A 15,182-nucleotide genomic window follows, 5' to 3' on the forward strand; every position below is an offset into this window, starting at 1 on the left:
TACCATGGTTAATCCAGCTAACCTACACATCTTGAGACACTAAGGGGCAATTTAGTATGGCCAATCCATCTAAGATGCATATCTCTGGGGGAAACCACAGACCCAGGGCGAACCCTAGGCCGGAATCAAACCTGAGTCCCCGGCGCTGTGAGGAAGCAGTGTTAACCACTGTGCCACCCTGTTGCCCATCACAAATTCAAAAGACAGCAATAATCTAAAATATTGATTTCTTTAATAAATATTGACAACGTACAATTTTGAATAGCAAAAGTAGACCTGACTCGACTTTATTTTACAATTACTCATATCTTCCTTAAAAAAAAACAGAAGTTAATCATACAGATTTACATTTCTTATCACGGTTCCTGTGAGATAGATTGCAGATCTTAATAATGCTCCTGATGTATTCATCCACGTTACAATGCTTATTGATGTCCAGTTCTTCCAGTGTCGCACTAATACACACCAAGGAACTCTCAACGTTTGACTTCTGGCCCAGTTTTGGTCCCCCACCTTCCAGCGCTTGTAATATTTGTACCTCAACATATTCCAATGAGATCCAGCCCCATCAAGAGTAACTGAGCTGTGCGCCACATCTTCACCTGCAGAGCAATTTGGATTCTCCAACTCTTCACTCATTCTGTTCCCAGACCTTAAAATCTGTGGAATTCCTTCAGTCCACCATCCATAGCCTTTCGCAATCTAAAACTGACATCACTTAACCACCAATCGACTTGCCTCATCACCTTCTCTCCTGCTCCTCTTCAGTGTTGGCAGTGCCCAGAATAAAACAACACTGCGCCACCCTGTGCACTCAGGATGGGCATTCTCAGAAAATCCATGCTAAACACAAATACATTTTTCCCACCAAAATCTCCCCGAAATATTTGTAACAGATGGGATTGAAGATCACCTAATATTTGCCACCTCTCTTGGTGCAGCTATAGTTCCCACAGCATTCATAGCATCCCAACAGTGCAGAAGGAGGCCATTCAGCCCATCAAACCTGCACCAACAACAATCCTACCCAGGTCCTACCTTCGTACACCCCACATATTTACCCCTGACACTTAGGGGCAATTTAGCATGGTCAATCCACCTAACCCACACATCTTTGGCCTGTGGGAGGAAACCCACGCAGACACGGGGAGAATGTGCAGCCTCCACACAGGCCAGAATTGAACCTGGGTCCCTGGTATTGTGAAACAGCAGTGCTAACCAGGGTGCCATGCTAACCATTGCTGTGAAGTCTTGGCTTTCAGAGCACCCAACACACTAGCAGCATCCCTGGATGACTCTTTATACTGGGTTAACTCTGGTCACGAACCTTAAGCTTTGAGCGTACTGACAAAAGCTCACACCCCTTTGCACATTTGTAGATATTCAGTCAAAGTGCTAATGATATAGTTAAAATTTGAGATGAGCTGGCTGCCCTGCAGTTTTCACTTGGATGTTGTCTGACCCTCTGTTCATCTCCAGCAACATTCCTTTCTCATGTCTTCCATCTTTCACTACTATCCTTTCTCATTAGTCTCTCACTCAGGACTAGTACGCTTCCTACAAGTCACAGGACTCAGAATAATGAAATTAATGGCCATCGCATGCCTGGCTCAATTCCTTGTTTTGCTAATACATAAAGCAGTGACTATATTCTGCTCAATGGTAGCCATGGTGTAGAGATTCCAGCATTGGACTGGGATGGGCACAATAAGAAGTCTCACAACATCAGGTTAAAGTCCAACAGGTTTATTTGGTATCACAAGCTTTCGGAGCACTGCTCCTTCATCAGTTGACTGGACTCACCTGATGAAGGAGAACCACTCCAAAAACTCATGATACCAAATAAACCTGTTGGATTTTAACCTGATGTTGTGAGGCTTCTTACTATATAGTGCCTTTCGTTTTTCTCTGATGTCATTACGTTTTGCGTTATATTGGATTGTCTGTCAAAAAAAATTTAAAAATCAAGAAATTCTTCCTTTAAATTGAATGGAAATTGAGGCCTTTCTATCCTTGGCAACTTTATTTTCATGTTTCTCCTCCTTAATTCGCTCCTCTAAGCTCATGCCTGTGCTAAACAAAGTCCTAATTCAGTATCTCTCATTGACCTGCCCAAGGAAGTATGCAAGTCTTTTGTCTGGTCAAGCAAGGATCCACGGTTAAAGGTCAGTCCACAGTGGGTTCGGGGCATTTGCACCGTGGGTCGCCTCAGCCAAACTCAGCCAGTTCAGAGTTAGGCATGGGGCCCTAAGTGTGGTGATGCTGCTCAATGAGAAACATCCTCAATAGATTTTCAAATCACTCAAAAGATATGTGGGCCCAATGTCCCAGATGTGCTATTGCTCAAGACAGTAATATCTCCCTCCCAGTCGTAACACTTCTCATTTCCTTTTCTACCTTCCCAATATGATCTTTGTTCCTTCAAATATTTCTCTGGCCCCTCTCAATTGTCACCAATGGACACATAGCTCTGTCTCCTCACCATATCAAAAGCCAGGCTCAATGCATAATCTCTCACTGTTACTGCATAACCTCTTACTGTTATCGCCATGTTAATGTTAACCTACTCGTGACGCTGATAAATAAACTTTAAAATTCACCTCAAGGATCTCATGAACATGGGACTGCTCATCTTGCTCCCTCCCAGAGTCTATAAAGACCCTCCCTCCTCCTGGTATCCCGATTCCCCTTTCCATTCTGTTCCCAATGGCCTTGCTGGTGTCCTCTACGATGACCCTTCATCTTGGCTTCCCAACAGCAACGCATTACCATTTGGGCAAACCGAAAACACTTTCCTTTAAGGTAAATTTTGATGCAAGGTTTAGAAGGTGAAAGAAGCACTGCCCCAGGATCATTTTCCAAATTTTCAATCCTGTCAGAAGATTTACAATTTGGAAGCAGAAAATGAAGGGCCTTTTAAATTGCAAGATAGGCAGGGGCAATATAAATTTGGGATTGCTTTTAAATATGGAAAATATTGCTTGCTGCTTTCGAGTGAGAGAGATCAGGAGGAAGCCATTGATAAGTGGAATTGTGATCAGTTACTGGGAACCAAGAGAAGCTGGGAGATGATCAGGAACCCTCATAAACCCTTTTGGTTTGGTCAGTTCCACCTTAAGTGAAAAATCAAAGCCATGTTAAAAGTTTTGGTTGTGGTCTGAGATACGCTCTCAAACTTCCCCTTGTCGCCAGCGTAACTTCCAAAGGGTGATGGGAGCGCAGTGTGCAGCTTTGGGGTACGCCCTTCTTCGAGCGACTCACCAAATTGGAAAACTAACCATTTATCCAGGTTGACAGGCTGCCCAGGATAAAGTTCATAGCAGCGATGTTAGTTCGTGGCAAATCCATGCCAAATGCGAAAACACAGTCCTACTTTCCACTCACTTTGCTCCGCCTGTGCCTCTTTCTCTCTCCATCTTCAACCCTACCCACCACTCACTAGGAGCAATGTCACAGGAGGTCAACTTACAACATAAAACCAGTGTAATGCTTTTTTTTTGTCAAAATTAACAATTCATTGGAGACCTGCTCGAAGGTGTAAACACATTTTCTACTATGGTTTAATTCAGGAAACAAACAAGAACTATAAATAGCATTTGAAGAGGATTTTAAATAAAAGGCTGGAGAGTGTCTACGTTGGTCGCCAGTGACGCCTGCATAAGAATCCGTGGGAGACCACGGACTTCCCACGTCATTCACCTACAACGCAGGGAGGAAAGAATGGGCAGAAGGCCAGCGTTTGCTCTCTCTCACCCTCCCTCTGTGCACAGTTATCCGTACCTCCCAGCATCCAGGTGGGAAGAGGCAATTGGGCTGAGGAACCATCATTTGCTAACAGGAGAACAAAGAAGAATTGTACCATTATTAAAAACAAGCTACTCCAATTGGGATCAAAGGTTATGGGGAGGAAGCAGGATTGGGCTTTGCGTTGGATGATCAGCCATGACCATGATGAATGGCGGAGCAGGCTCGAGGGGCCGAACGGCCTCCTCCTGCTCCTATCTTCAATGTTTTGCACCGACATTTCCTCGCCTGAGTAACTGGAAGAAAATATCCCGAGACATCTCCCAACTTTTTTTTTTAAGGAAAACTTGATTCCAACATTTTTAAGCCCTTTGGAAAAGAAACATGAATTTCAAAGCTTCGCACTCGGAATTTATCTTCAGTTGTCACACGCCAATCAGCCAGTGAATGACCCTGAGTTTCGTTAGAAAAAAAATCAGAAACCAATAATGTCAGGGCCTTTTCATTCCTTTCCACCTCAGAGAGCAGAACTTTCACCTTCTGCCGCCAAGGGATTCGTAGAGGATTGGGCGGGGCAGGGTGGTGGACCACGCAAAGGTCCGTTGATCTCAGACGAGACTTTCCAGTCTTGAGGCAAACATGGCTGGAAAATCCCGCCCAGAGTGTGCGTGGGGTTTTGTTAGTCACGGTGGAATTTTCAATATTGATGGGGGCGTGGGGGAGGAGATCTCTTAGACTCTCTCAGCACATACATTCTGGAAATAATCCATCACCCCATTATCTCATACAGCATGGGTTTACATTTTTGGTGTTACTTCCATTACCCAATGGAAAAGATTATCCCGAGATAGTGGCCCGTTTCACCATTTTAGCTCAAGCCTGTCTCTGAAGTAATGCTCACTTTATTTTATTTCATTCATTCGTGGGGCATGGGCATCGCTGGCTGGCCAGCATTTATCGCCCAACCCTAGTTGCCCTTGGAAGGCAGTTGAGAGTCAACCACATCACCGTGGGTCTGGAGTCAGACGTCGGCCAGACCGGGTAAGGATGGCAGACATTAAAGGACATTAGTGAACCAGATGAGTTTTTCTAACAATCAACGATGGTTTCATCAGTAGATTCTTAATTCCAGATTTTTTTTTATTAAATTCAAATTCCACCATGGCGGGATTTGAACCCAGGTCCTCAGAACATTAGCTGAGTTTCTGGATTAATAGTCTAAGGATAATACCACTAGGCCATCGCCTCCCTCTGTATCTTTAGATACCCACACGCAAGGCTCCTCCTTTCGATACTATTGAATGCTAGTTATTCTCTTGTCAGTAGATTAGCAAAATCTTCGATCCTGAACTGAAATCCTCTACCATGCCCTCTTCTGGCCTACAATGCTTTATTTTCCAACCTGGAGCCTTTACAGTATATCTCCATAATTAATTTAAAAAATTATAAATACTAAAGTTAAGGTCAGAAGGCTAAGAGGCAAAAAGTTGATGTTGGAACGCACAATATAATCACCCTACTGTAACATTGTGATACAAATCCCTTTGCTCTATTAATGCTGAAATCTAACAGCAATTCCAGTCACAAAGTTTCAGTCATTACTGACTAAGTGTCACAAAGTAATTTGTTCTTTACAGTTCGAGAATGTCATGTTAGAGAGCGTCCTTCACTCCAGACCTTGCTGGGAATAAAAGAGTCGCAGATACGGAGATAGCATAAATTTTAAAACAGGATTACTGCATGGTCCAAAAGAAAATATATATATATATATATAATATATATATATTTATATGCACACGCCATGGGTCACCAGAATGTCACTGTGTAGTAAATACTTTGAGGAAGAAAAATCAGGAAAATAAAATGCTTTAAAACAGAGTTCAGATCATGGGCTTTCTCCTCCCTCCCCCCCTCTTGCCCGTCATCAGTCAACAGTGTAGCTGTCCATTGTTGGAAGGGCCTATGTATCCCGCCAATAGCAGGAATAACAGCTCTCTCATGGCTGGAGTTTCCCCCTGACTCAAAGGCCACCCACAGAGTATGTCAGACAAGAGTCTAGACTCAGTGATAACTGCCGCATCAAGAGTCTCTTGAATTAAAGCCCATTTCCACACCCCCCCTTGTCCTCCCACACCACCCCCCCACCCCCCAACCCCATCCCTCCCCTTGGGAGTCTAAAGTGTTTAGAAATAATCTGTTTCCGTGAGTTCCAGTCAATGCAAAGAGGTTCATTCGTCATCATCCCTTGGCACCTCCCTCGAGTGTCTTCCCGAGGGCTGCCGGCAGAAGCTGCCTCAGAGCGCCAGCAAGGTGGGCGAGTTCAAAGAGTCCGAGGACTGGTCGCCGCTGCTGCTGCTCCTGCGATGGGCCTTGGAGCAGGACTCGGACGCAGGCTCTTGCTCGAGGCTGGGCACGTTGGGGTAGGTGAAGACCAGGCTGGCGGCGCACGGAGTGACGTTGGGTGCCGGCGTAGATGTGACCACCACCGGTGTGTTGAGGGGCTCTGCCTCCAGGAAGTAGTTGTTGGCGATGGAGATCTCGGTCACCGGCTTGATGACCGACCTCTGCGTTTTGGATGGGTTGGGCAAGGGCAACTTCTCCTGCTCTTCCGGCTCCTGTTTGACCACCACGGCGTTGGGCGTGCGGCCGGCGCGTGGCTGAGGAGACGGCGTGCGTCTCCGGCCGTCTTGCCCGGCAGCCATTTTACAAACGGATTTGTGAGCGACTAGCACGAACTCCAGCTTCTCTTTCTCCTTCTGCAGCACGGCAATTTCTTTCTGGAGGCCAGACTTTTCCTCTTCAAGCTTCTCAGTTTCCTGAACGAGAGAGACAGAGAAGAAAAAATGAATCTTTCATTTCACATGTGAGAAAATTAAGCATTTTCCATTTCTGACTCATCCTCTTTCCAAAACCTTCCACGCAGGGGCAAAATGCTGGAACGGAGGCCAGTGTCAAATTCATCTTAAGTGTGAATTACATCAACGTAAGTGTCAACTGCGGCTCAGTTGGTAACGCTCTCGCCTCTGAGTCACACGATTCTTAATTCAAAACTCACTGCAGGCTTTGAACACCAAAATCAAGGCCTCCACTCCAGTGCAGTATTGAGGAGACACTGCGCCGTGGAGGTGCTACCAAATGAGGGGTCAAAATCACGCCCCATCTGCTTGTCGGGGGTGGATTTAAAAAAAAAAATCCCACGACTGTCTCAAACAAGTGGAGTGGCACGGTGGTTAGCACTGCTGCCTCGCAGCGCCAGGGACCTGGGTTCAATTCTGGCCTCGGGTCACTGTCTGTGTGGAGTTTGCATGTTCTCTGCATGGGTTTCCTCCGGGTGCTCCGGTTTGTTCCCAGTCCAAAAACATGCAGGTTAGATGGACTGGCCATGCTAAATTGCCCCTGACTGTCAGTGGAATTAGTAGAGTAAATAGATGGGGTTACAGGGATAGGGCATGGGTGGGATTGTTGTTGATTGCAGGCACAGTGGGCCGAATGGCCTTCTTCTGCACTATAGAATTCTATGACTGCATGATTCTAAGAGAAAAATCAGTTAGCCCTGGTCTCCTGCCATTGATTTATTCCTCAATCAACATCACAAACAGATTACCTGCAAGCACAATACTGTTTGTGGGACCTTGCTGCGTACAAATTGGCTATTGCATTTCCTACATTACGATAGTGACTATATTTCAAAAGTACTTCAGAAGCAGCAAAGCACTTTGAGATGTCGGGGACCATGGGCGCTTTATCCCAAATGGTTTTACATTTCTTGACCCATGCTTATCTGCATGAGGACAGGGTTTTCCCATCGCACATGTCACTTGTGCCTTGAGGACAGACTCTGGAGAGATAGGAATGAGTTACTCACTGCAGAATTCTTAACCTTTGACCTGAATTTGTAGCCAAATTATCTGGGGGCTACCATTGACCAGAGACTGAACTGGGCGAACCATGTAAATACTGTGTTTACAAGAGTAGATCAGAGGCTGGATATTCTACTGAGAGTAACTCACCTCCTGATTCCCCAAGTCCTGTGTACCATCTACAGGGCAGAATCAGGAGTGAGATGGAACACTCTCCAACACTCAAGAAGCTCAACACCACCCAGAGGTGATAGTGGACGCCTTAGTGATTATTTTCCAAACCTCGCTGGATTCTGGGGAAGTGCCAGAAGATTGGAAAACGGCTACTGTTACACCGCTGTTTAAAAAGGGTAGCAGGCAAAAGGCAGGGAATTATAGGCTGGTTAGTTTAACATCTGTTGTAGGAAAAATGCTGGAATCCGTCATCAAAGGAGAAATAGCGAGGCACCTAGAAAAGAATGGTTTGATAGAGCAGACACAGCACGGATTCGTTAAGGGGAAGTCATGTCTGACGAATTTATTGGAATTCTATGAGGATGTGACTAGTGCGGTGGATGGAGGGGAACCGGTGGATGTGGTGTTTCTCAATTTTCAGAAGGCGTTTGATAAGGTGCCGCACAAAAGGTTGTTACAGAAGGTTAGGGGGCATGGAGTTGGGGGTAAGGTGTTAGTATGGATAGAAGATTGGCTGTCCAATAGGAGGCAGAGAGTAGGTGTCAATGGGCGCTATTCAGATTGGTGGTTGGTGACTAGTGGAGTGCCCCAGGGATCAGTGCTGGGGCCTCAGCTATTTACCATTTATATAGATGATCTGGAGGAGGGAGCTGAGTGTAGGGTGTTGAAATTTGCTGATGACACAAAGATAAGTGGAAAAGCAAATTGTGCGGAGGGTGTGGAAAGTCTGCAGAGGGATCTAGATAGGCTAAGCGAGTGGGCGAGGACTTGGCAGATGGAGTACAATGTTAACAAATGTGAGGTTATCCATTTTGGCAGGAATAATAGTAGGAGGGATTACTATTTAAAAGGTGAAAAGCTGCAGCATGCTATGGTGCAGAGGGACCTGGGGGTCCTTGTGCATGAGTTGCAAAAACCCAGCCTGCAGGTGCAGCAGGTGATCATGAAGGCAAATGGGATGCTGGCCTTTATAGCGAGGGGGATTGAATATAAAAGCAGGGAGGTCTTGCTGCAACTGTACAGGGCACCGGTGAGGCTGCAGCTGGAGTACTGTGTACAGTTTTGGTCGCCGCACTTACGCAAGGATATTTTGGCCTTGGAGGGAGTGCAGAGGAGGTTCACTAGGCTGATACCAGAGTTGAGGGGGTTGAACTATGAAGAGAGGCTGAATAGACTGGGCTTGTACTCATTAGAGTTTAGAAGGATGAGGGGGATCTTATAGAGACGTATAAGATAATGAAGGGGAAGGATAGGGTAGAGGTGGAGAGATTCTTCCCACTCAGAAAGGACAGCAGGACTAGAGGGCATAGCCTCAAGATAAGCAGGGGGGCAGTTTAGATCAGAGTTGAGGAGGAACTTCTTCACTCAAAGGGTGGTGAATCTCTGGAATTCTCTGCCCGTTGAAGTGGTGGATGCTGCCTCGCTGAATATATTTAAGTCACGGGTTGATGGGTTTTTGGTAGGCAAGGGAATTAAGGGTTATGGGGAGAAAGCGGGAAAGTGGAACTGAGCCACTTCAGATCAGCCATAATCTTACTGAATGGCGGGGCAGGCTTGAGGGGCTAGGTGGCCTACTCCTGCTCCTATTTCTTATGTTCTTACGTTCTAGGAGAAAGCAGGCCCCTTGATTGACACCTCATCCACAAACGCTCACTCGCTCCACCTCTGACACACAGTAACAGCATCATGTACCATCTATAGAAACTCGCCAAGACTCCTTCGACAGCACCTTCCAAACCTCACAAACTCTTCCATCCAGAAGGACAAGATCAGAAAATGCATGGGAACATCACAACCTCCAAGCCACTCACCATCCTGACTTGGAAATGTATCGCCGTTCCTTCGCAGTCCCTGGGCCAAAATCCTGCAACTCCCTCCCTCACAGCACTGTGGGTGTACCCTACACTATATGGACTGCAGCAATTCAAGAAGCCAGTTCACCATCACCATCTCAAGGGCAATTAGGGATGAGCAATACAGCCCTGCTCCTGTACTCAAATCCTCTCTCACTATGAAAGCCAACATACCATTTGCCTTCTTTACCACCTGCTGCAACTATATGCTTCCCTTCAGTGACTGGTCTACGAGGATACCCATACCTTGTTGCATATTCCCCCTCTCTCAGTCTATAGCCATTTAGTCTATCATCCTGTTTTTGCCACCAAATCCACATTATACTGCACCTGCCATGCATTTGCCCACTTACTCCGCTGAAGAATCTCTACATCCTCCTCACAGCTCACCCTCCCACCCAACTTTGTGTCACCTGCAAATTTGGACATATTACATTTAGTTCCCTCATCTAAATCATCAATATATATACTGTGAATAGTTGAGGTCCTTGCACCAATCCCTGCAATACTTTAAAGGGGTGTCTTGACAAATACATGAATAGGATAGGGATAAAGGGAAATGGTCCCCGGAAGGGTAGGGGGTTTTAGTTCAGTCGGGCAGCATGGTCAGTGCAGGCTTGGAGGGCCGAAGGGCCTGTTCCTGTGCTGTAATTTTCTTTGTTCTTTGTACCCCACTAGTCACTGCCTGACATTCAGATAAAGACCCACTCTGTTTCCTGTCTGCCAATCAGTTTTCTATCCATCTCAATACACTATCCCCAATTTCCTGCATTTTTAATTTTAATTATGTGGAAGTTTGTCAAAATCCACTGGCTGCCCCTCATCAACTCTTAGTTAGAACCTTGCCAAGCATAATTTCCCTTTTATAAATCCATGCTAACTCCATCCAATCATGCCCTAACTCTGCTATTAAATCTTTGACAATAGTGGGGTTACATTCATTGCCCTCCAATCTGTAGGATCTTGGAAAATGACCACCATTGCATCTATTATTTCTATGGCCACTTCCTTAAGTATTCTTGGATGTAGATCATCAAGCCCCGGGGATTTATCAGCCTTTAACTTCACCAATTTCCCCAGCGCCAGTTCTCTACTAGTACTGACTTCCTTCAATTCTTCCCTCTGACTAAATGGTATTCCCCAACATTTCTGATATGTTATTTATGTCCACCTTTGTGACATTCTTATTACAAATTCCCCTCTTTCTGACTGTAAGGGACATTTGTCCTTGTCAAACCTTTTCAATTCACACATGTGAATCAACTCACAGATCAACTGTTATCCTACTAAATAAGGTAGCTGGTTTGAGGGGCCTTATGACACAAGGCAGGGGAGCCAACCCTCCCACACCAGTCTGGGGGCCTGCCCTACCAGTGACACATACCTACACTGTCACTGTACAGACTGAATAGCCTGGGTCTGTACTCATTGGAGTTTAGAAGGATGAGGGGGGATTTTATAGAGACATATAAGATAACGAAGGGGATGGATAGGGTAGAGGTAGAGAGATTCTTCCCGCTTAGAAAGGATAGCAGGACTAGAGGGCACAGCCTCAAAATAAGGGGGCGGGGGGACAGTTTAGAACGGAGTTGAGGAAAAACTTCTTCACTCAAAGGGTGGTGAATCTCTGGAATTCTCTGCCCGTTGAAGTGGTGGAGGCTGCCTCGCTGAATATATTTAAGTCATGGGTAGATAGGTTTCTGATAGACAAGGGGATTAAGGGTTATGGGGAGAGGGCGGGAAAGTGGAACTGATCCACTTCAGATCAGCCATGATCTTATTGAATGGCAGGGCAGGCTCGAAGGGCTAGATGGCCTACTCCTGCTCCTATTTCTTACGTTCTTATGTTCACTGTCGCCCACCCTCCCGGAAACACACCCAGCCCAGCAGCCCACCCCCAGGGACACATGTCCACCTTCAGGGTGACACATTCCATCCAGCCTGGTCACATGACCTCAGTGCAATAGCCTCTGTCTAATCGTGTGTCTAACACATTCCAGCCAGGGTCTTATCTTAGCTCTTGCTGCACTTCAGCCTGCAACCTTGGCCTTTGGATTGGCACATTCCAACTTGTTTATTAGTCTCACTGTTAAAACAATGCAGTCTTCACATCATTCAATGAAAGAATGCTTTTAAATAATGATTGGAAGTATTTTCTAACCAGCGAAACCAAACGAGAAATGTGGCTGCAAAGCATCAGTTACTAATGAATGGTTCGGCCATTACGAACAAGAATGCGCCATTCCACTGAACGCTACATTCCCACAGGCTGAGAAATTCAATGGCTCTCCCCAGCCTCCAGTAATGGTAGATGAGAAATATTCATTAATAAGTGGAGCTTGTTTCACCCACCTTAGAATCATAGGATCCCTACAGTGCAGAAGTGGGCCATTTGGCCCATCTAGTCTGCTTTGACAATAATCCCATCGGGGCCTTATCCCCGTAACCCTGCATATTTATCCTGCTAATTCCAGTAATATCCTAGGACATTAACGGGAATTTAGCATGGCCAATGCACCTAATGTGTATGCTGTGGAAGAAAATTGGAACACCTGGGGGGGGGGGAACCCATGCAGACACGGGGAGAACATGCAAACTCCACACAGACAGTCTCCCAAGCTCGGAATTGAACCTGGGTCTCTGGAGCTGTGAGGCAGTAGTGCTAACACTGTGCCACCGTGCTGACCACCAGGTTTGTATAGGCAATGAACTACTCATCCAGAGCCAAAGATGGATGTAAATGAGACCGGTTAAAGCTCCCAACCCTCTGCGAATGCCCTGGATGTACCCATCACAGGGAAACCAGGTCTCTAGCCAGTGGCTCAGGGGGTCAGGGTTAGGCCAACTCACACAATTGAGTTCCCTACTGTTACCTCTAATCCACTGATTTGATTGATTATTGTCACATGTATTGGAAAATGTGTTTGTTTTTTGCGTGCTTTACAAACAAAACATACTGTTCATAGAGTACATGGGGGAGAAGGGGAAAGGACAGGGTGCAGAATGTAGTGTTACAGTCAAAAAAGTTTAAAGTTTTTATTCATTAGTCAAAATTAAGCTTACATTAACACTTCAATGAAGTTACTGTGAAAATCCCCTATATGCCACACTCTGGCACCTGTTCAGGTACACTGAGAGAGAATTTAGCATGACCAATGCACCTATAACCAGCACAGCTTTTGGACTGTGGGAGGAAACCGGAGCACCCGGAGGAAACTCATACAGGGAGAACGTGCAGACTCCGCACAGACAGTGACCCAAGCTGGAGAATGAACCCAGATCTCTGGCACTGTGAGGCAGCAGTGTTAACCACTGTGCGTTATCGATAGGGTGTAGAGAAAGATCAGAAGAGATTTAAAGAGAACATTAGTTGAAAGGAGTTAGAGTTAAGTTTTAAAAGCATAGAACGAGTGTCAAAGTTAGAATTTGAAGGTACATTGGGGACAGCTCACAAGAGGTCGCCTCAATCCAGCACTATCCTGTCCATTCTGCCACAGCACCCACCCACACTGGGCTGCGATGTGAGGGTGGAAACTCAGCCCACGTGAGATTGTGAATGGGTTTAAAGTGACAATGGTCATGTTAGGTCACGGGACAGGGAACACCATTTTGGTCGTGGTGCATTGACTCGAGATATGTCATCAATCTATCAAGGGTTAATATGGTGGGAATGGAGATGGGAATCTTTTTGGTGGGATGGGGTCTGAGGGGATCTCTGAAGAGGATAGAGGGGTCTGAGAAACTGTAACACACGCAGGTTATGGGCATGGAGTGGAGAAAGGATTGCCTCACTAAAGCTACAAGTTTCTCCTCGCTAGTGCCAAACAATGTGCAAATCTGTTTCTCAACGTTGTTGTTGTGCTTCTCAGTCTGGGCTGTTTCCGGCACAAGTTCTGTTTTTTTTGTTCTAGGCAAGATCCTACATGTTGCTTAAGCAGGCATGAAAACGCACTGACAGTCTAGCTAAACTCACGCCCATTGCAAACTCAATTGTCTGGGCAGAGTACAGAGATACTGATCTTCTGGCCTTCAATGAAGTGTTACACACAGGATAAGGCAGGGCAGAGGCTGGAGGAGAACTCGGCTTACAGGCAACTGGATCAGTGCGTTCCCAACTGGATCAGTGAGTTCCCAACTCGGTCAATGTGTTCCCAACTGGGCCAGTATGTCTCCCCAGAAGCACTGCTTCCAGACACTAATAATAGTAATATACTAGTGCCTGTCTATTACTTTCCCCAGTGAAGTTGTGTGGATGACTATTTGGTGAATAACATAGCCCATCCACTCTATGGATTACATTGAGGATGAAACTGAGGCTTGCTTCGTAAAGAGTTGCTGCCCAACACTCTTGGATATCAATGCTTTCTGGATTGTATTCCATGTCAGTTCAAGTGGTCAAACTATGGTCACTAACTCTGGATACATGCACTGGAGATGGTCCCCGTCTCCCGACCTCTCATCTCACCACCCTCAAACTGGCCGCCCTCCCCATCAATTGGGACGTGACCAAACTCTGTTATCCAAGTGTGGGAACATTGACTGTCAGTCAACAGCCCCTCAGCCCTGACACTCCACCAACCTTCCAGAATACGTTGAAATTATTTTTCTTCATTCTTTCACGGGCATCACTTGTTTCCCATTTCTCTTTGCCCTCGTCTTGCTAGGATCATTTCAGAAGGCAGTTAAGAGTCATTGCTGTGGGTCTGGAGTTATATGTAAAACCTTATCTGGTAAGGACAGAATTCTGCTGACCTTACCAGACCAGGTAAGGAGGACAGAATTCCTTCCCTGAAGGATATTAATGAAACCAGGTGGGTTTTAACGATTCACTGAAGCCATCTTTTCAATTGCAGATTTTATTAATTGAATTGAAATTCCACTGGCTGCCGTAGTGGGATTTGAACCCATGCCCCCCAGAGGATTAGGCCGAGCCTATGATTGCTAGACCATCAATATCACCATTACACTACCCAAGATGCCAACAAAAGTAAATGAACCAAAAGAAACATCCAGTTTAGTTGAACATCCCTGGAGGATTTCCCCCTCAGGATTGCTCATGCCATATGCTGATGCTCACCCTCCCATTCCTGGGGAATTCAGGGCAATTCTAGGTGGTCGATAATCCCTGGACAATATGCACACATTAACAGTCCACCACTAAGCTTCGGTACATACTGTACTATATAAATCACATCATACTTACATCCTGAAGCCTCTCTGTTAGCTCCCGGCGCCTGTTCCGACATTTTGCAGCAGCCAGCTTGTTTCTCTCTCGCCGTACCCTCCGTTTCTCTTCCTCCTCCGGGGTCAGCTGTTCAAAGGATGAAGAGCTTGCATTAGCAACAGGGACAGAGTTTATTCAGTTAGCACGACAATTGGCTGAGCGGGGTCGGGGGGGGGGAGCGACAGGGGCATTGAAGTGGGTCCGACTCGTGACATCTTTAACCCAAGATCACGAAACAGAGACACGCTAATGGTGCCAAGTTGCCTCTTCTCAAATTCAAGGTGCTGGCTACACAGTTCCAGAGTTTTCCACGCTCAAAGCACATCT

The 15,182-nt window shown here is 46.0% G+C and overlaps 1 protein-coding gene and 1 long non-coding RNA gene across 3 annotated transcripts in view; both read right to left on the reverse strand.

The window, feature by feature from the left end:
• Positions 1-210: 210 nt before the first annotated feature.
• LOC145345225 (uncharacterized) overlaps positions 211-15,182 on the reverse strand; it is a 790,615-nt gene continuing 775,643 nt past the window's right edge. The window contains exon 2 of the long non-coding RNA XR_013887041.1: positions 211-1,519. This is a non-coding gene — a long non-coding RNA (uncharacterized LOC145345225). The remainder of the gene's footprint in view (positions 1,520-15,182) is intronic.
• The window catches only part of fosl2 (FOS like 2, AP-1 transcription factor subunit), a 30,623-nt gene continuing 21,343 nt past the window's right edge, over positions 5,903-15,182 (reverse strand). For both annotated transcript variants that reach the window (XM_080192969.1, XM_080192971.1), the window contains 2 exons: positions 14,835-14,942; positions 5,903-6,560 (listed from right to left, as the gene is read on the reverse strand). In XM_080192969.1, the coding sequence (XP_080049095.1) occupies positions 6,039-6,560; positions 14,835-14,942 (630 nt within the window). In that variant the 3' untranslated portion in view covers positions 5,903-6,038. The remainder of the gene's footprint in view (positions 6,561-14,834; positions 14,943-15,182) is intronic.

The sequence above is a fragment of the Carcharhinus amblyrhynchos genome, chromosome 7 (genome assembly GCF_965287045.1).
Source record: "Carcharhinus amblyrhynchos chromosome 7, sCarAmb.v2.hapA, whole genome shotgun sequence".
Classification (NCBI taxonomy): Eukaryota; Metazoa; Chordata; class Chondrichthyes; order Carcharhiniformes; family Carcharhinidae; genus Carcharhinus; species Carcharhinus amblyrhynchos.